At 48.6% G+C, this 20022-nt stretch overlaps 1 protein-coding gene across 16 annotated transcripts in view; it reads right to left on the bottom strand.

The window, feature by feature from the left end:
- FAM117A (family with sequence similarity 117 member A) overlaps window positions 1-20022 on the bottom strand; it is a 34515-nt gene that overhangs the window by 2021 nt on the left and 12472 nt on the right. For 7 of the 16 annotated variants that reach the window (XM_074892360.1, XM_074892362.1, XM_074892363.1 and 4 more), the window contains 6 exons: window positions 6486-6652; window positions 2912-3028; window positions 2243-2356; window positions 1789-1923; window positions 1071-1293; window positions 601-721 (listed from right to left, as the gene is read on the bottom strand). In XM_074892360.1, coding sequence (XP_074748461.1) covers window positions 601-721; window positions 1071-1293; window positions 1789-1923; window positions 2243-2356; window positions 2912-3028; window positions 6486-6506 — 731 coding nt within the window. In that variant the 5' untranslated portion in view covers window positions 6507-6652. Of the gene's footprint in view, window positions 1-600; window positions 722-1070; window positions 1294-1788; window positions 1924-2242; window positions 2357-2911; window positions 3029-6485; window positions 6653-8351; window positions 20020-20022 lie in introns of those variants that run through there. The other 9 variants (XM_074892358.1, XM_074892352.1, XM_074892353.1 and 6 more) reach the window with 8 other exon arrangements.

The raw sequence follows: 20022 nt of genomic DNA, 5'->3' as shown, positions 1-20022 counted from the left end.
CTCCAGCCCCACCATGAACCTCACCCTGACCGTTCCCAACTCCACCAGATCCCTCAGCGCTGGCTCAACCCAACTCTTCAATCCCTCCAGGGATGGGGACTCCCCCCCTGCCCTGGGCAGCCCATTCCAACGCCCAACAACCCCTTCTGCAAAGAAATCCTTCCTAAGAGCCAGTCTGACCCTGCCCTGGTGCAGCTTGAGGCCATTCCCTCTTGGCCTGCCGCTGGTTCCTTGGCTCAAGAGACTCATCCCCACCTCTCTGCAACCTCCTGTTTTGGAAGCACATTTTTTATAGGAGAACCACCCCTTCTCCTCAAGGGCTCTGCTGGCTGAGGAAAACCCTCTGCCTGGGAAGGGCGAGGAATCACAGGATCCTTCCGAGAGCTGCTGAGGGTTTGCAATTCCAGCTTTCAGCTCTCATCAGGGTCTGAGTAGCCACATTTTTCCTGGGAGTGTTTTCCCAGAGGCTGCTCCCTACTTTTAAAACAGGGTAGGGGTGGCAATTGCAGCAAGAGAAGCCTCAGCTGCCCCCACTCCAGCATCCTCCCACAGGACCAACCTCACACGAGTTCTCTTCTGCCAACAACTCCTCATACTTACGAAGCTTCTTCAAAGGCCCGGACCTTCTCACATCCCTCAGGAGGTTCCCGTTTAAACATGTAGCTGTGGTTGGGTCGAGGAGAAGAAGCAAAGGCCAGGACTGGTGAAGGGCTGCCCTCCTCTAGCAGGAAAAAGATACTTGTTGAGAAATTTTAAAAAGAATTCAAAAGCACTAACTCAACACCAGACATGCTCTTCTAGACTCTGAGGGCTGCAGGCTACAATACCCCAAAGCTTGTGGCATTTCATCTGTGTAGTTCCCAGCTCACATCCTCCATCTTATACTGGAAACCACCCACCTGGAGGGTAATTACTGGAGTTTTAGAAGTCCACTACAGTTTAGCTGAGACCCTCTCTCCCATCTCAGCTGCAGCTTCCAGCCCAGCAGGCAGACGTGGGCACTGTGGTTTTCGTAGCCCTGGTCCCCTTTGTCTCCCCGACCTCCCAGCGCCTCTGCTTTCAGTGTTTACCTTTCTCCTTTGGATCTGGCTGCCCCTCGTCTGCTGCAGAGGAGGGCTCTTCTGCTGCCAGTCTCCCTGGGGTGTGCGGAGAAAGGTGGAGAGGCACGGAGGGGGAAGGAGAAAGAGAGAGGCTGCTACAGCTGCCACTGCTGGGCTCCAGAGTGATGGACGTATCTCCAGAGCCTCTCTGGGCAGGCGCGGGAGCCCTGTGGCCATCTGGCACATCCAGTATCTGGGGAAGAAGCAAAGTCTTAGAGGAGCAAGAAACCCCTGTCACAAGAGAATAGGTTTGACAGCAGTTGCAGCTCAAGGTCCAGCTCCCTGGGGTGCTGGATGCAGACAGGGGCAGAGCCTCCACCGCAGGGAGCGAGGCAGCTTCTGCAACCAGGTCATCAGCCCTTCCGGATCTCTAACGTGCTGCAGTTCCTAAGCCATCTGGGATCACGCTTCTGCCACATCTGCACGGGACAAAGTAGCCTCTGAATGCCAGTCTAAGTGTCTTAAAGCTGTCAGTGAGGTGTCATCTATCCCGAGATTGCTACTGGCTGATCCCTCAGAGCACCAGCAAGTTTTAAAGAGGGAAGCCAGCAGCCATGTGACCCAATTTAGACAGTTACACAACTGGAACTAACTAAAACGAGACACAAGAGACTGTCCCCACGGCCAAGAACAGATACAGGCTGAGATCACTCAGAAGATTCAGGGCAATGTTGTGGCCTTTGCTTACCCGCCAAAGCTCTTCATCTCCCTGTTCCTTCACAAACGCTTCCTCCAGTTCCTGGTTTAGCCCTTCCAGGCTCCTATGCAAGCAGGGGCTGAGCCTCAAAATGGGAGACGGAGAAAGGAAGCCTGAAGGAGAGTCCTGTAACAATCCAGAATCAAAATTAAGAGTTATATCTGCACAAACTCAGCAGTTACATCCTGTTCCCACAGCTCTCCAGGGCTCAGCCAAAGCCTTCCAGGAGGCTGATGGGAGAAGACTGACAGCAGAGTCACTAACTGCAGATCAAAGCACAAGGACACGTTGAAGAGGTGAGAGAAGAGAAGAAAAAAAAAAATTCTCCCTTCTCAGGCATGAGAGCAGGAGTCTGTGAACAGCTTGGACACCTGCCCAGAGGAGTTTGCTCTCCACCTCCCTAGGACATACGGTGACAGCAGAGCAGGGGGAGACGTGAACGTACCCTGAGCGATGCAAGGACAGCATGGTCCCCCTGGAGCGGGGAGCTCTTCTCCTTTTCTTTGCCACTTCTGCCATTTAGCTTTGTTCGCTGGAGCTGTTGCTTCAGTTTGGCAATCTAGCAAACAAAGTTTCAGCTACAGAACCAGACAAGCCAACACACCTCCACCAAAAAGGATCATGTCTTGTCTCTCTCTCTCTCTCTCCTCCCCCTCTCTCCCAACCCACAAGGAAGTGCCAAAATAGAGTCGGTTTCAATCACGCAAGCAGCGGCTCTGGCCACCTCTCAAAGGATGGACCAGAAGCACTCGCAAGGCCTCGTCACAAACTCCCCCGCTGCAACGTGGCCACCGCCCTTCCTCTAGTGGGTCTGGGTTATCCTCCACCTACAGAGCGTGAGGAGCCAGGTCCTCCTGGGACCCACATCGGCCACCACACCGACGAGCAAGGTGCTGAGTTTCAGCGGAGCTACTTTACAATAGCTGCCTGCTACAGGAAGCCAACAAGATCAGTCTTTAGTCGAATCACAGAGTGTTAGGGATGAGAACAAGGGCTAAGGTCTCATCTTCAACAGCGTCCTGTCCTCCCACTCCCCTCCCATGCAAGCAGGAGCATCCTGTACGTGAGCAACTAACACAGATCTTGCTCGAGCATTGGGAGTGGTCTGTTTTACCTCTCTGCGGTGATCTGTGCTACCCCAAGAAGCAGAACGCTTGTGAGCACTGGAGCTGGCTTTCCCCACTTCCGCGTCATGCCAGGACACTGGAGTCTGAAGTGATGAGAAACACGGCTGAGAATAATCACAACATTTACTGGTTTAGAGACTGGTGGTAGAGTCCTAAGAATAAGCAATCAACTACTGTCTGTTCACAGTCCTCTTCCAGTCTCCCCCCATTAATACAACGCTCAGTAATGTGCATTAAGAGATAGCCATCTATTTATTATTTGCCAAAATAAAGTCATTTTGGCCAGATTTCTGCCTATCAGGAAACTGGACCTCACAGACCTACATGGCAAGAGACTTGCCCAGAAGTCAGTGGCTTTATCACCACAAGTACCCGGCAAGATAAAGGGCACCCAAACCATTACTCCGGAGAAACAACCGCAACCGCCCCCTGCGCTGCTTGCACAGGCTCCCGTCTGATGAGCGGTGACGCAGGGTTTCAGGCACTCATTGTACAGAGCAGCAGTACCGAGAGGAAAAGCCTCACCCAACTGTGAGAACACACAACTTGCTTCTGAGACCTCAGGCTCCCGTATCGGAGTTCAGAGGCGTAACCAAAACCAGAGGTTGGCCTGCAGACTGACTGCTGCCGGAGCGCTGGAAAACCCAGCTGCCTCTCCAGCTCACGTCCCTCCGTCTGCAGAGGGCTGGCAGTTCTCAGCTGACTCTCTTCATGCAGAAAAACAGCCTCAGCACCACGTTACACAGCTGTTTTCCAAGCAACAGCTACAGTTTGAATATCAATGGAAATCAGAAGGGGCTGTTAATCTGATCAGCAAAGGGTGTGAACTTCCTTCCACTGAACTCAGCCCTCTCGGCAGAGACTCCAGGATCCTAACAGTCCCAGGGCACATCATTTTCAAGACCAGCCATCATTTTTTCCCAACATCACATTTCAGTGCTGCTCAGAACGCTCACCCTGTGTCACTGCTGTCTGCCATTTCTGTGGGAGGCTTTGGATGATACTTCCCTCCTCCATCCTCAGTGACGGCCTGCCAGAAGGTGCAAGGGCCTGAGAACAGTTCCTTTCCAAGCAGCTTAACTGATCTCCCCAGAGGCTACTGCAAGAACAGCAGCTGTTTTAAACAACCCTGTTGAGTCACAGGGATGACAGAAGCCTCTTCTCTCAAAACAGGTTTTAAAGTCTATTTGAACCAAAGGAACAAGGCAAGTTACCTAGAGGTACCAGGTTTCCTGTCTGTAAAGGGATACAGGTGATTTCTAGGCTGAAATCCAACCCTCTCCTGACTGAGCAGGCTCTGAATGAAACCCCTCCTTAGACACACCACTCTAAGCAGAGCACGCTGCATTCCCTACAGCTAAACCATTTGCTGTCCAGGTCTCCATTTCGCAGTGCCTGTAAGCAGCAGACATCGTGGCACAGAAGTTATTTGATTCAATTTACAGCGTTCAGTTTGATCTGAAAGAAGAAATCCATTCAGCCTGAGCCACCTCCGAGGTCCCGCTGAGGCTGAGGTCGCAGCCCTCCCCGTGCTACCCCGGACTGTGCCAGAGCAGAGGAACAGCCCAGAGCAATAGGAAATCCTACGGCAAAGACCAACCTGTCAGCGCGTGGCACATCTGATCTCATTTCCTACCTCCAATATTCTCTCCTAAACAACTCAAACATCATTATTTGGCCATTATCCTAAAACATTTTGTCATTTTATATCCCAGCAGATCATGCACATAAGAAGAGGCAAAGGTCTAAGACAACACCACAGCCCTATCCCACATTACTGCAACAGCAAGTCTGTGGGAAGCTGAACTCCAGCTGCTAAGAACAGTCCTGCTTTGCAGGACGTGACAGAAACTCTCCTCGTGTCACTGGAAGCCTTCTGAGCCCCGTTTGAGACAGACTATTGCTCTGGTATCCAGAGCACTGCACTGGTGCTCACAAAAATCTAGGGCCTAAAAAGGAAGAAAAGACGCTGTTTGCAATAGGAAGGCCTGAAAATGAAGAGCGCATACGCGTCACACCTCTCACAGGCAGACTGTCAAGGCAGAAGGAAATTACAGAACCTTTTGTACTAACTGCGGCAAAACCGCTTCCTCAGAAAAAGGAGAGAAAAAAAACCTGCTTTGCACAGCAAGATAAAGCCACAAGCTCCAATCATGTACAGTGCTGCCACCCTCACCCCCACGCTGAGCACCTGCAGTTGTATCACTTAACCACCTTATGATAGTAAATCTACAGAGCTCTGCAAAACAGCTGATCAGTAGCTGAATAAGGAGGGAATAAACATGTACTGGCTAGCAGAGAAAGTCCCAAGTTTGGTAACTATTATGTCACTCCTTCCATCCTTTCAGGCTGAATCCTGCAGGTTACAATGAGGAATATTTTGTTAATACTTTTGTGAATACCTAGGGCAGTCTAGAACCCAGGACTTTATTCCCAGCCTTTCAACAGACAAGTCATTTGACACAGAGAGGTGTTTGCATGTGAACAGTGGAGATGGCTGCTCATTTCACAGGCATGTTGCAAGGTAAAATTAGCATTTGCAAGACACTTGCAGATAACCTATGAAAGCCTGTGGCACTCCTGGCCTATTCACTGCAGAGAGGAGCAATCAGCTCCATGCTCAGCAGAGTCTGGATTAACATAATGGTACCTTCCATTCCAGGAAGAAGGAGGTGCCCCTCTTCTCCCACCCTTTCCCCAAAAGGGCCACAAGCAAGAAAAACTAATTAGCCCCAAAACACCAGGGTTAAGTGTTCCCACTATGGCTGATGAAGACAGAAAGGAAGAGTGTGCTTCCCTCACTCAGAAATAAAGCTAGACAAATTCTCTCCCTTCCTTTTCAGCATGCCCTCTGCCCTCAGCAGCACTCTTGGGCACTAGAACTGAAACAAAACCAGGCAAGAATACTTTGGGAAAGGACAATGGAAGTTGGAATCCAATTGAGAATTTCCTGCAAACAGCCCAGTAATAAACTGTTGAACAGCAAAGATCAAACAGCAAGGTAACAGAGATTGAATGCACTAAATAAACAACTTAAGCAAACGGATGCTCTTATCCCTCTAAATTCTTCCACCTCTGCAGATAGGCGAGCACTATTTGCTGCCATACAGTAATATTTACAGGTTGCTAAGAGTTCCTCGAGGTCTGGAGCTCTTCCATGCTACAGTGGAGAGCTGTGCTGTTCCTGCTAGTGAGCCCTTCTGCGGGAGCACCCCTGACTTCTCGCAGCGTGTGGCACACAGCCCGCGAGCGTTGTATAAGGACTTGGCCCAGAACTGCAAGCCAGGAAAAAAAAAAAAAGTAGCAGTGAGCCAGTACTGGAGAAGCAAGCCAGAGGCCATCTGCCTCCAAACAAGGCCAAGGAAATTCTAACTCTGCACCAAAGTGGAATCAATTGAAGCTGAGAAGCAAAAGGGGAAAAAAAGCCTTCCTAGAAAGTTGCAGCTGGACGGATGGAAATTTAATGCCTTCCCAGTTCACCCCCAGTTTACACAGCTCCTTTCAGTTCTGCAGCCCTCTCCTGGCCCAGAGACCCCAAGGGCGGTCTGCAGGTGGTTATACCTGGGTAGCTTTGTCATTCATGCACGAAGTGGAAGCTCCTTCAGCTTCCCTTGGCCACTGTCCCAACAGGTACGAGCCCACGATGGTGTCTAACGAAGAGGTGCGCCGCACACGGGGCTGCCGGGGACGGCAGATCTTCTCAACAGCAGCAGCACAGGGAACGCTGGCTAGACAAGGGGGAAAAGAAAAGAAAATTAGACTTCCAAAGCCAAGATTCAGCAACAGCTATCACCATGAACGAGCCCACGTCCGTTGCAAAGATCACAAGAAGGAAACTAGCACATCCAGCTTGGAGAAATCCATTTGCTTTTTGGAAACCAGAGTTCTATTGCTTCGAACACGCCCAGGGATCTCCCACGTTCCCAAGAGCAGCAGCTCTTCCCCGCCAAGGCCACGCGGCTGCTCAGCCTCAGCACGGGCAGTTTTGCTGCTCCAAGCCAGCTACTGAAAACAAGCAGCAACAGAAATGCCACTTTAGTCAAGTGGGCCAGCAAGGGCTTGACTGCCCAATCTGCCCTCCTACTCGCTCCTCCGCAGAGCGCCGTATTCAGGCTTATCACCAAGAGATTGCTTCTCTAGAAGCAGAGATTTTATTGCAGTCCTTAAGTGGCTGCTTGAAGTCATTGATTAGACATTCCAGTCGAAGCTGAGGGAGCTGCTACGCAGCCGAGTGAAATACTCGGCCTGTCCACGTTGCTTTTGCATGGACACTAGAAAAAACCCACTACGCTGTCTGTAACGCTGTATTTCTTACTAACTGGAGCACAATGCTTAGTCAGATACTCAGGCTATTACCCATGGTAAGACCCAACAGCAAAAGGGAGCCTGCATGCCCCAGTTTCCCCCAAGGAAGCAGGCTATTGCTCGCTTCTAGTTTCAAGGCCAAGAGAAGGTCTGTGAAGTTTTGGATCCCCCAGCGGGACTATGTGAGCACATGATGCGTTAGTCAGTGGGTGCATTCATTCAGCAAAGCCCAGAGGAGGAGGTGTGCAACCTCTTCACTAACATAACCCATCACTGGCCAATGGCATCCTGGCTTGTATCAGCAATAGCGTGGCCAGCAGGGACAGGGAAGGGATCTCACCCCTGTGCTCGGCACTGGGGAGGCCGCCCCTTGATGAGTGGGTTCAGTTTTGGGTCCCTCACTCCAAAAAGGCCATTGAATGACTCGAGCGTGTCCAGAGAAGGGCAACGGAGCTGGTGCAGGGTCTGGAGCACAGGTCTGATGGGGAGCGGCTGAGGGAACTGGGGGGGTTTAGTCTGGAGAAGAGGAGGCTGAGGGGAGAGCTCCTGGCCCTCTACAACTCCCTGAAAGGAGGGTGCAGAGAGGGGGGATGAGTCTCTTGAGCCAAGGAACCAGCACCAGGACAAGAGGGAATGGCCTCAAGCTGCGCCAGGGCAGGGTCAGACTGGCTCTTAGGAAGGATTTCTTTGCAGAAGGGGTTGTTGGGCGTTGGAATGGGCTGCCCAGGGCAGGGGGGGAGTCCCCATCCCTGGAGGGGTTGAAGAGTCGGGTTGAGCCAGCGCTGAGGGATCTGGTGGAGTTGGGAACGGTCAGGGTGAGGTTCATGGTTGGACTGGAGGAGCTTCAAGGGCTTTTCCAACCTGGATGATTCTGTGATTCTGTGGCAGGGCCCAAGCTCAGGTCCAGGAGCTCTGGGTCTGCCCAGCTTCCCTGAGATGGCCACAGCGCCTGTTCAGATGTTACTTTCATAACAGTAGCTAGAAACATCATTAGCAGAAAAGGTTTGTAAACATTATGAGTTTAAGTTTGTGTGTCAGCAGTGATGCACCCCAGCGCAATCCCGTCGCAAGGAGGGAGAGCCAAGTGTCTCTCTTGGCAGGCTACGGCAAGGGGAGACGCACAGCATGCGTTTTGCTGTGCCTTCCCCTCCATCGCACCCCGGCCAGCTCCAAACGAGTGATTAACGCGTGGCCCACGGGCAGGCAGCGCACCTGCCCTCTTCTGCAGCCCTGTCGTCACCCTTGCAGCTGGAAAAAAAAAGGTGTTATCGCCAAAACCAAAAAGGTAGCAAGAAAGAGGCAAGTTCAAGCCAGCAGGAAGGTTTGTTTGCATTTCGTTTTGATTAGACATGCAAATTACCACGCACATTAGAACCGGCCCCGTGGCCTCCTGGCAAGGTATTAAGGCCACGCACAGCACAATGCTCCAGGTGCTTTGTGTACAGATGTTCTCTTTCCTCCCCAAAATGAGGGCATGGCAGGCAGGTAGCGAGTTAACCACACTAAACCCAGCATTAAAACTGTTAAGCGCTATGGTGTGTTTGCCAAATACCTCTGTATACAAAGGTGCTGCGGCACCCACTGCTGAGACTGTTCCAGGGACATGGCCTGTTAAATACATCTTTTTATCAGCTAAAATACCATTTGAGCAGTGGAATTCCAGTTCTAGGTGAGAAAAAGTGTAGGAACAAAAAGCCATGTGGGAGGGCAAGAGAAGCATTAGTCCTTGCATGACAGCCACACCTCGTAAGGTCCACACTGGATTAAAGGCTTATTGTGTTGGGTCCAGCTGGCATTTCAAGGCACACTCCCTGCTCCCAACAGTTAACAGTAAGACAGCTACCACTAACTTTAATTTAGTAACTCGTCAGTATTTGCAGCTTCCTCTTCAGTGCCTCATTGCCCCCACAGGCTGTGTTACTTGCATCTCCATTATGTATGACTTCAGCTGTCTCTTCCTCTCACGCTGCTCTGCCCAGCTAGGCTGCTGCAGAAGAACAGAACGCTACTGCAAGAGGGCAGCGCCTCTCCCACACTGCTTTGACAGCACACGTCCCCCCCAGAGCTCTCCAAGAGGCCCCCTTTGATATAACCATCGCATCCAGAGCGACCGGGGTCACCTTCGTACTCCAAACCTTCAACAGGGCGACAGCAAAACCAGCCTGAGAGGACCTGGAGAACAGACACGACCGAGAGCAGAGGAGCCCTGGCGTCCTGCAGCGACCACTGCATCAATTGTGGACGATGGCTGACAAACACCTAAAGCTATTAATGTACGAACAGCAACAACTGTCGTTCCTCTTCACAAAGTACAACTCTGCTACCAAACAACTCAGTTTGTCGTTGAGCAGCACTGAGAAGCCCGAAGGGCAGGGGGCAGCTGGGAGACGCGGGGCAGGGAAGCAGGCTGCCCTTCCTCAGGGTGCAAAGGCTGCGTGCGCAGCACGGCGTTTGGGGCACAAGGAGGGCGCGGGAGAGGCGCCGCGGCAGGGTGGAGCGTCCTGTTTACAGCTCCGTGCTATTATCATCCCTCCGCACCGAGCCTGCACAGCTGCCACCTGGCCACCAGCTCTGGAGTTGGTCCAAGCCAGCTCCACAGCTGAGAAGTGTCAGGTTGTGGCGCTTTTACTTTTCATGTGACAGTAAAGCTGCTGCAGATAACAGAACCGTCACCGTATCTCCAGGAGCCATTTGGCTGCCTCCAATTGCTGCATGAGGCTTTCATGCAGCCACAAGTTAAGAGACTGGTGCAATGCATGTGTTGAAAAGTAGAAACTTTTCAGTCCTGGAGTTCTAGATTTGCAGTGTCCCTAGTCTTTCCCAACCGCATCAACATCATTGAGCTCAGAGCTTCCTAAACAGTGTCCCTAGGCCAGCCAATCTCTGCGTCTAAAAAGAGAAAATAGAAGTCTTCAGTAAGATTTTAAAAATGTCCAGGATTGCTTTTTAATAAAGAATACTTACAGCTGCATCAAAAAACGGTGGCAAGCAAAAAAATAAAGTTCCCATTACTATCTTCTTTAGAGTTGTAAAATTTTCTTCCTTCCCTCTCCAGATTTCACCTCGGGGAAACTGACCCTTTAATATCAGAAGAATGTTTAGAAATTTAGGGACATGCTGTTCAGACCCTGACATTTTTGGAATATGCCCCTGCAAAGGTCTGTCTTAAAGCGATGAAACATAAAATAACAGTCCGTGTTTAAATATAATCAGCTTTCAAGTTAACCATGGAATGACGGGCTGTCCGAAGCTCCACCACGCAGGGAAGCTTTCCCCTCATTCTCCAGTATCAGGCCGTACCTAATGGCTTTGGATGCAGTTTTCAGTTTTTTGGCTCAAACAAGAGTTGCAAGCTTTCAAGAGAGAATTTGCCAGAAGAGTTTAGCTGAGATGGAACACAAGCAACTCTGTCAATAACTTACGCAAGTATCTTCCATCCCAGTGTAAAAGAAATTACTGCTAATTATTTAAATTCAGTATCAGCTTCCCCCATCTACACCTTTTAATGCTCTTCACAACACATCATCTTATTCAGATGATGCTCCCAAATTGGGGGATGGAGGCAGTAAGATAACATAAATGCCTAAATTTAATTTCTCAGGGGCCTGTCAAACCACAGCAGGACCCTGTGGCACAAACATCTCTTTCAGACAAAATATTCACACCAAACCAGGCTGCTGGATGTGTATCAGTGTCCCCTACTGCACCCCACCACCGCTTCCTTGATCTTTAACATTTTCCTAGACAATCTAGCTGGGAAATCTCTACATGAAACTTTTTTTTTTTTTGCACAACAGCTACTCAGACACAGTTCAGGTGGCACAAGCAGAAGGGACACAAGGTTGGCATTGCTATGGTGGCTACCAGGGCAGCAGCTCCTACAGCAGAAAGGAAATTAGCTATCCCACCATGCCAGAGCACTAGAAGAGCACTTTATGTTCACCTTAAGGACTGCACCGCTTAACAAGTTACAGCTCTCACCAACAGTTTTGGTGTAGGGTTGGCCACAGCATCACCCCAAGCTCGCTGGCTCCAGTCTGACAGAGCAGGAGGTGAGGCTGGTGCACAGCAAGAAACCCAGTGTCCTCCCTTCTTGTCTTCAAATGCGACTGGGCAAGAGACATGCGCAGGACCTCCAGAGGATGTTAAGGACAGTGATCCACAAATCACGTCAGGGAATCGCACCTCAGCTAACCTCACTCTGCAAGATGGTGCTTGATCAGAAAACGTATCTCCTCTGAGGACCAAACCCACATTAACCAGGCATTTCCAAGCGCAGTGACAAGCAACAGAAGTGTTAGTGAAATAAAGATCAAAACTGAACCTTCAACGTTATAACCCATCTAAATCTCATTTCAATTTCTCTGCAGTTTCAGCATGGTGAACTCAAGTTACCTACAGGTTGTCACCAAGTAAGACAAAAAATTCTCAGCAGCAAGCAAGCTTCAGAAATATATCCTCAGTTTTTATTTAATTATTTTTCCCCCAGGTGAAGCAGGTAAAGGAAATTGTGTGTCCTGACTGCTGCACTTAAGAAATGCAACAGAAGCAGTTATTTTTTTTAACAGTCCCCATCTTTAACATAGCAAAGACTAAAAACCTTTATAGGGAAAGAATTGCCTTTTCCCAGCATTGGGCCTTTACTGCACTCTCTCTGCGTTCAGAAAAAATGTGAAGATTTAAGAAACCATCGCAGTCAGCCCAGGCACTTCCTCCTGGCACACCAAAGCACTGCTACTGCATGCTGCTTCTGCAAAAGCACTCCCGGAGAGGACCTTAATCTATCACACAATCTGAAAGCAATGCAGGATTATGCAAGGAATAAATGCTTTTGCTTTGGGAATCCCAGAAAGCCTGAAAGGAGATGAACAGGCAGTTTTACTTGTTCTTAATGAAATTTAAAATCCCGTGTTTAGTACACTACAGAAATCTGCAAACGTGGTAGAAAATAGAAGCATTTCACAGGAATTCACAGCATGGTCAGAGCTAGCTACCGAGACAGGATCAAAAGCAGGAGAGGTGCTGGGATGAAAGTTCATAGAAGCTGGAGAGAAGAATATCCTCTCCACAAAGACATCTACAGACAGGTCTTTTTAAGTGGAGGAGACAAGGGGAAGATCTCAAGCTTTAACCAGAAACAGAGTAGGAGATCCAGAAAAGCCTGCCAGAACATGCTTACTGAAGGTACCAGAAGACAAGCGAGGCTATAAATCCACACCATCGGAGGGGTCTTCACAAAAACCCCACCAGAAAATGAAGCCAAGCAGGGATGTAGAGAAAAATCTCCAGTACAGGACAAGCAGCAGAGTAACTCTGAAGGCTGGACATAGTCTGCATCTTCTAGGAAAAGAAAAATCTCACTTTATCCCAAAAGCAAGAGAAAGGACAGTTATGTTCTGTAGCAATGCAACAGGGAAGAAGAATGCAGTAAGACAACCAGTTGCAATTGATATGTACAGGTAGAGAAAAAGAACAATTTGAATGTTAAGGAGCTTCCAAGAGGAGAATGAACCTGGAATTTATAGGCAGATTAAAAGGTAATGACACACACCACCCTCAGCTGGTCCTGCAAGAGAGTTAACGTGTCCACAGCAGTAACTCCTGGCACCAAGTCTTTTCACCTCAAGTCTCTGCAAAGGAGGTATTCTACATCTCTCAGTATTTTACAATTATAATACTTTGCCTTTAAAGAAGATTTACAACTGAAGGGAAATTCACACCCATGCCAGGATGGGATTTCATCGCTCTTTGCTCATTTCAGTAAACATTAATACAGAAACGCAAACCCCTCAGAGCAGTGAAATCCATTGCACCTTCCGGTGAAGAGGCAGAAGCTGTGGTTAAACCACACTGTCCCTCATGACTCTTGCTCAAACTGTACGCACACAGCCCGAGACACCCAAAAAAAAGTACCTGCTGTTCCCAGAGCACAGGGCTCTACGAAACCCCTCAAGAACCTTTCTCTGTTTCACTGACACAGAAGCAAACAACCCAGCGAGGTGGGGGCATCAGGAAAGCAAAAATACAAGGGCAAAAAGGATCCTACACCAGGCTGGGGAGTTGGATTCCCATCTGATCCAAGGCAGCAGCGACTTGCCCCGCAGGCTTCGCTGAATCGGCCCCGAGGGCTTCACAACTGGCCCGGGAACACAAGGGAAGAAATTCCAGGCTTTGTAATCACTCCCCTGGTTACAAGCTGCGTTAAGAGTACAGCTGGAGAGAGCTGCCCAAAGGACACAGCATCTGCAGATATCATTGAAGGAAATTAATAGCGGACACTAGCAGTTCAAGCTGTCTTTTTTTTTTTTTTTCTTTCCCTGGATTCAGACATTGTTAAACAGCAACTCCCTCCAATACAGCTCAAGGCCTGAAGCTGAACACCCAGTTGATGGAGAAAGAGCTGAACTCTTCACCTTTAACTTAATTCTTGCAAAGTTTGTTTTTCAAATGATAAAACAATCTGAAGAATTTCAACATCCTCAAAGTCTTTGGCTGAAGTGCACATTTCCTAGATCCAGCCTGATGCAAGGCACCACTTTGGTGGGATCTTCAACAAGCCCATCTCTTACCCACTGATGCAGGCCGGGAGTGCTTCTGGACTGGCTTTACGCTCTGAAATTTAAGTAAGAACTAGGAAAAAAACCAGATGGGCAGGCAGCCTCTCACAAACAATAAGAGGCTTAGAAACAAGCAAAAACTTGTTCAAACATTAGATCTTTAGGACTTGTTCACTCTGATTCTGGAGAACACAGATGACTAAGGAGCTACCAGCATCATCCAAGTCACCCGTATCAGAACCGTGAAACTCAAGCAATGAAAATAGAACTGTGGGTTTGGGTTTTTTTCCCCCCCTTTTTGTTAACTTTACTTAAGTCAATTCCTGATAAGCATCTAGGAATCGAGATTACTGCAAAAGGCAGGGCTCTCACTCTCAAGATGAGAAACCTTTGATTCTCAAGCCTTTGGAAATCTTCCAGTACAGATAAAACAAAGTAAAATGCAAACAGAGTAAGACATCCTTGATATTTCTACAGTTACAAACAAGGTGGAAAACAAGGAAAAAGAAGGTTTCCTCTCCTTTATATACATGTAACTACATAAATCACATCAACACTTTGACAAGCCCTCCTCCCATACTCACAGTCATCTTTATGGCTACTTGCAGTTAAACCATCTGCCTGGAGGGCCCAACAGGAAGCTACCGAAACAACTTGTCAGCAAGGAGAAAAATAATAAATCACAACATCTGATATACCTTCTGATTACCTTGTCAGTGCCTTTTCTAACTGGGAAGCAGGATACCAAAGCTAGTATTAGCTCAGTGTTACAGCCAGCCTAAACAGTGTAAGCACAACAGCATTATGCATACAGCACTTGCACAGAGCAGCCTCAGGCTCAAGCATGCCAGGAACCGTACAAACTCCGTAATTCCTGTTCCTGAATGCTTCCAGCCTGAAAGGATGGCACACAAACGATGAGAAACTGAGGCACGAGGAGGAGAAGCAGCTTGCCCAGAGTCATGCAGCAGGTTCCAGGCAAGCATGGAAACAATTATCTCCCATTATTTTCAAAGAACGGGCTAACCACACAACCTTCCTCATTTCCTTTACAGTCAACCCTGCATTATCAGGGGGTTTGAATGGCAGCACCACAAGCTTAATGCAAAAAGACCTGTTTAATATCAATCCCAAGAAGGAATATTTTTACAGGCTCAACACTACTGGTCTTCCGTGGAGACCTTTCTTGTACAACTGTGAATCCCACTAAATCAGTATTGTCATCTTAAACTGCAGGAGCCACGAGGGAAGTGCCCAGACCAGCGCGGTGTAGTCAACGCTGCCATTTACGCTGTATTTCAACATCCCAGCTTTGCATAAAGAGAACTCACTGCACTTTGGTGCTCGACATTATTTCTCTCACAGGGTTAGGGAAAGTACTTGTTTTTTCTTTTGCACCACACAGACAGTAAAACGTTCACCACACCTGGAACAGAACTGCTGCTTCTCTGCACAAATAGGTGCCCAGGTTCCATCAGTTCTCTACTCACCCAACAAATGTTGAAAACTTTGCTGTGGTCCATGCAATTGTGTTAGATAAGCCTCAGCTGAAAGATTAACAAATAAAAATCCATCCAGGGTAAATGACCTGAGAGCTTCCTAGTTCCTCTGGAGCATTCTGCTATAGAGGGGACAGATCAAACTGACTGCACAGTCTCATCCCTTCCCCCTGCAAATTTGTTTTTAAATGTCATCTCCAGCATTTTAAAGCAGGGAAAAACTTGTTTCACCCACAGAATGTCAACACAAGTCAAGATTAGTTATAGATGTGTCCTTTGTTTCCCCTTTCCCACACCCGTATCCAGAGGCTAACAAACTGGGAGCAGCAAGTTTAGATTGAAGGTATGATCTGTATCAGCTGAGGACTGCAATACCATGAATGGGCTCCAATTACTGTGTGAGAAACTCGTTCTACATTAAACAAAGCCACCTGCAATGCTTTGCCTCCAAACCTGAGCCACATATTGTATTCAGCTGTGTTTTGCACAAAGACTGATTTGATTCCATAGGACAGAGGCAGGATTCTTCCTGGCTAGTGCAACAGCAGGACATCTTCAAGATTTTCCCATCCCTCAACCAGTCCCAACATGACTATTTTTCCCCATTACAGCTCCCTACCTGTGCTTAACCCTTTAATTCTATCAGCCTGCCTACCCACAGCAAAACCCTAACGGCAAAGGCAGAATTACTCCATAGTGATGAATCCCAAAATTTGGAAATGCAAAGCTTGTCGAAGCAGCTGTTTGCACGGTGCAGCAGCAGTTTTCCCATGACAGCACTCTGCATCCCTGCTTGAGGGTTCTTCTTTCTCTTTCAGAGAATTAATACCAAAAGAGCTGCTCCTTCTACTGAGATACCCCTTCTCTAAGATGGACTTTTTCAAGTTGGATACAGAATATAAACATTATGAACCTGTGTGTCCCATGTTCATTTGCTTAAGCACCCCCTGAAAAACTACAGGTGTTAAACAGCATAAAAGAAAACTCAAGAGCAGACACCACAAACATCTGGACCACTATTTTGGTTACAAAAGCCTTTATACCCATCCCTCAGGACACAAAACCCCATCAGATACCAACTGCTAAAGCAAACACAGTAAGGCCTGAAGCACTCAGCTATTCAACCAGTAAAATGGAGGGAGGGGGGAGGAGACCCCCACACTCATCCACGATGCCTGCAGCAAAGGAAAGAAGCAGAGAAAGATGTTAACAGCTCTGTTGTATCACTACTATGTAGGCAGCAATCCCACAGCACTTTCAAGTGGTAAACATACATTTTTATTCCTAAAGAAACATTTTCTTTTTGCTAAACATACACTCAGTATTGCCTATGAATAGTGTCCCACTCGTTTGCCTCTATAATATACACCAGGCACGGGTTTAATTCAGATACCAAATAAAGATATTTGGCAGTCTGCTCACTTAGTCTCTCTAGCAGGATCCACACAGCAAAAACAACTGGACATCTCAAAAACAGGCAAGTTCAGCAGGCAAGCAACAAAATCCCATCTAGATGAGTCAGCTCAGCCAACAGTAACTTCCTGAAAAGCTAAAAGGCACCACATAATTCTGGGGTTGTAGGGGTGGTGGTGGGAAAACTGGTGAATTTCTCTGAATTCTGGTGAAGAGAGACTATGAGCAAAGCTCTGGCTTCCTGGAGGGTTAATGTGAAATACATTAAGTAAAAGACACAGGTCTTGTCAAAGCCATTCATGAAACCCCCCAATCAATCCTATAGGTTTAGAGGTGAGGACCTGCACCCCGCTGTTGTTCCTCTCTTACACCACGCTGTCACTGGTGTTCAGAAGGTACACCGACAGTTTTCCTTTCCCCTCCCAAGAAATCTAATCCAACACTACACAGAAAAGCAGCTCATAAGCTCCCGGTGCAGCTCTTCATCCCATCTTACCCCCCCTACACATTTAGTAAGGGGTGCACTGAAGGAGTCTGCTCAACTAGTAACATGACACGACTTTGCTTTTCCATCATGTTCCATCTTCTCCCTCTCTGTGCATGAACCAGTTTAGATGACTAAGCCTACTGGGTAAGTACTGGTCTTGTTCCCAAAATGCTATGTTCACCAACGGGTCCACAAATTAAAATCTGAGCTGCAGTTTAAATAATCCTATTTTTTCTAGTGTCATACTGAAAAAAAAGAGGAATAAAGACTTCTCTGTGTCTTGCTTGAGAAAATCAGGTTTCAGACCTGCAAAGCTTGATGAGGAACGGGGTTACACCCAGGCAGTGGATTCACAAGTGCGAAGGCGTGCGTCTCACGGAGGCTGAAGTCTGGATGCAAGCACGGAAACTCTCCAACCAGCACTTGCTTCTGTGAGGGCTTTGGAGGAAACAACTGAGGCCACAAACAGCACGAGCATTGCCGTTAACCGATTTAAACTTCAAAGTTCTCCACAAAGCTCATCCCACCCCAGAGAACGTGTAACCTTGCCAGTGTTACAGCACCTGCAGAGCTCTACCCCAGCAGCCGCCTCCGAGCCACCTACCCTGGCATAAACGGATGCCACAGGGATGGGTCTGGCCTGCACCTAAAGAGGATCAAACACTAACACACTACCTGCTTCATCACCAAAAGCCACATCACTGAAGAGATAAGGAATAAAAAAAAAAAAAATTGACCCCAATGACACATATCAGATTCATCACTAAAGCCCTAACATCTTGGGTTTCTAAACAGCAAGTCAAGTCCTTTTAAAATATTCTTAGGCCTCCTTCCTGGCATCCCCCAGCTCCAGCTCTTCCTTTTATAACAGAAGCCCTTTGAGAGACTCAGCAGCTGCTCCTCATCTCAATGGGATCCTCTATTATCAGAGCAGCTGCAGGATCAGACCCCAGATCACCCCGCACCTCTTCTTCTATACCCCCGAGCCAGACCCCCAGAGATCCCCAGCCGCGGTGCAGCCTGAGAGCAATTCAGAAAGCCAGCAGAGTCAAATGGGGAAAGATGTGATAAAGCAATGGATTTCCATGCTGAGCTCCCAAAAGGTAGGAGCAAAAGTGTTAGATTATGAATCACCAGGATACCAGTTTTCGCTCAAACCCTGCCAGTTTACTGCTACAGCTCCCACACATGCAGGGAGCAAATTGAAGCTTACAAAGAGTGATGAGGCAGAGAGCAATGGAAATTTCAACACTTCCAAAACTGTAGATGAAATTACTATGATCAAGAGGAAAAATTCAAGCTCCTAGAGCCTGAACAGCAAGGCACAGAGCCAGGAAGAAATGAAGACCAGCAATTCTGGTTCATGTCAGAGGAGCACCAGCCGTTTTGCCCTCAGAAAGCTGCATGGTATTCACCACGCTATGGAGTAGGTACAGCACAGAGCTCCAACACAACCAAGAGATCACAGGCAGCCTGGCTCTCCTTTCTTTGAGATTTGCTTTATTTTCTTTGTAACATCTGAAGCTACTGAGTAATTGCCCTATTAACAGCAACTTCACCTCGATTTCAGCATACTGCTGAGAGGTAAGGAGAGACTAGCACTCAAAAAGAATTTATTTCATTAACTTGTTTCAAGTGTAAATTGAGCAAAAAGCTTTTTAATAGCTTCTCTGATCAATACCAACCCTGCCAGTGGCAGGAATGACTTTAAGTCTCAACTAGCAAAAGGCAGGACACTTCAGGAAGGGCCATTAATTCTCATTGTAGGATGGGCTGCAGCACTGTCCTCTGCAAAGCAGATTAAGTGGCCACTGCATTAAACAAGAGACCAGCACTCCGAACAGATGCCACCAAGATCAGCTGGCCCAAAGCTTGACAAATATTTCTCTCTGTTCCAGAAGTCTGTTTAATCTTACATTTAATCCAAAAAGTGTTTCGTTGCTATTTTAATACTTGAGATAACGAACAGCCAAGCAAGGACCCAACATCCAAGAGCAGTCCCACGAACAGCCAAAAGTAATACATAAAGAAAAGCCAAAGACTATTATTAGGTCACCAAAAAGTTATATTTAAATAAGCATTCCTGAAGTGGTCAGAAAAAAATCTCAGTAATGCAATTAGGGACAAATTGCCATTAGCGCAAATCAAATTATTGCTTCTTTATCAAGCCAGATCAGCTGCATAAAATACAGGGTTCAGGTTTTTTGTGAAACCACGTCCAAATAGGCAACTCATTGTCACGGGAGCCCGCAAGAGGTGACACGTCCCGCCTGCAAGGAGGCCAGCACAGGAGGCAGAGCTGTTGACCCCACGGGGCCGGAGATCAAAGCTCACCCCTCGCGTGTGTGATCACAGCCCACGGGCAGCATTTTTAAATGCCTCGGCTGTTTCGAGGCCGCGTCCCGCGGCTTGAAGTTTTCCTTCGCTCCTTGCCTTTGGTGTCGTGGCCCCCCCACCCCCACCCCGTTTTGTTTTCCCCTCGCCTCTGCCCTGGGTTCTCTCACTTCTCTTTCACCTCCACCCACGCCGCACCCATTCGGAGCAGCCTCCCGAGCACACGGTAGTTTTCGCTAATCCCGTACCGCCTCCGCGGGACCCCCCGCTGCAGGGGCCGAGCCCGGGGCGAAGAGGCGCTCCCCGGCGGGGGCACATCGCGGAGCGGTCCCCACCAGGACCGGCCCCTCCGCGCCTCCCCTCCCCACGCCGGGAGGGGTCGCTGGGAAGCGGCGGAGCGGCTCTCGGGGCCGGTTCGGAAGCCCACCTCGGGCCCGTCCGCCGCCCCCGGGCGCAGGGGACACGCAGGCTCCCACCGGGGGGTGCCCGCCTCCTCCCACCGT

Source organism: Strix uralensis, chromosome 22 (assembly GCF_047716275.1).
Source record: "Strix uralensis isolate ZFMK-TIS-50842 chromosome 22, bStrUra1, whole genome shotgun sequence".
In the NCBI taxonomy this organism is placed as follows: domain Eukaryota; kingdom Metazoa; phylum Chordata; class Aves; order Strigiformes; family Strigidae; genus Strix; species Strix uralensis.
This window is presented reverse-complemented; position numbering and strand designations above follow the sequence as displayed.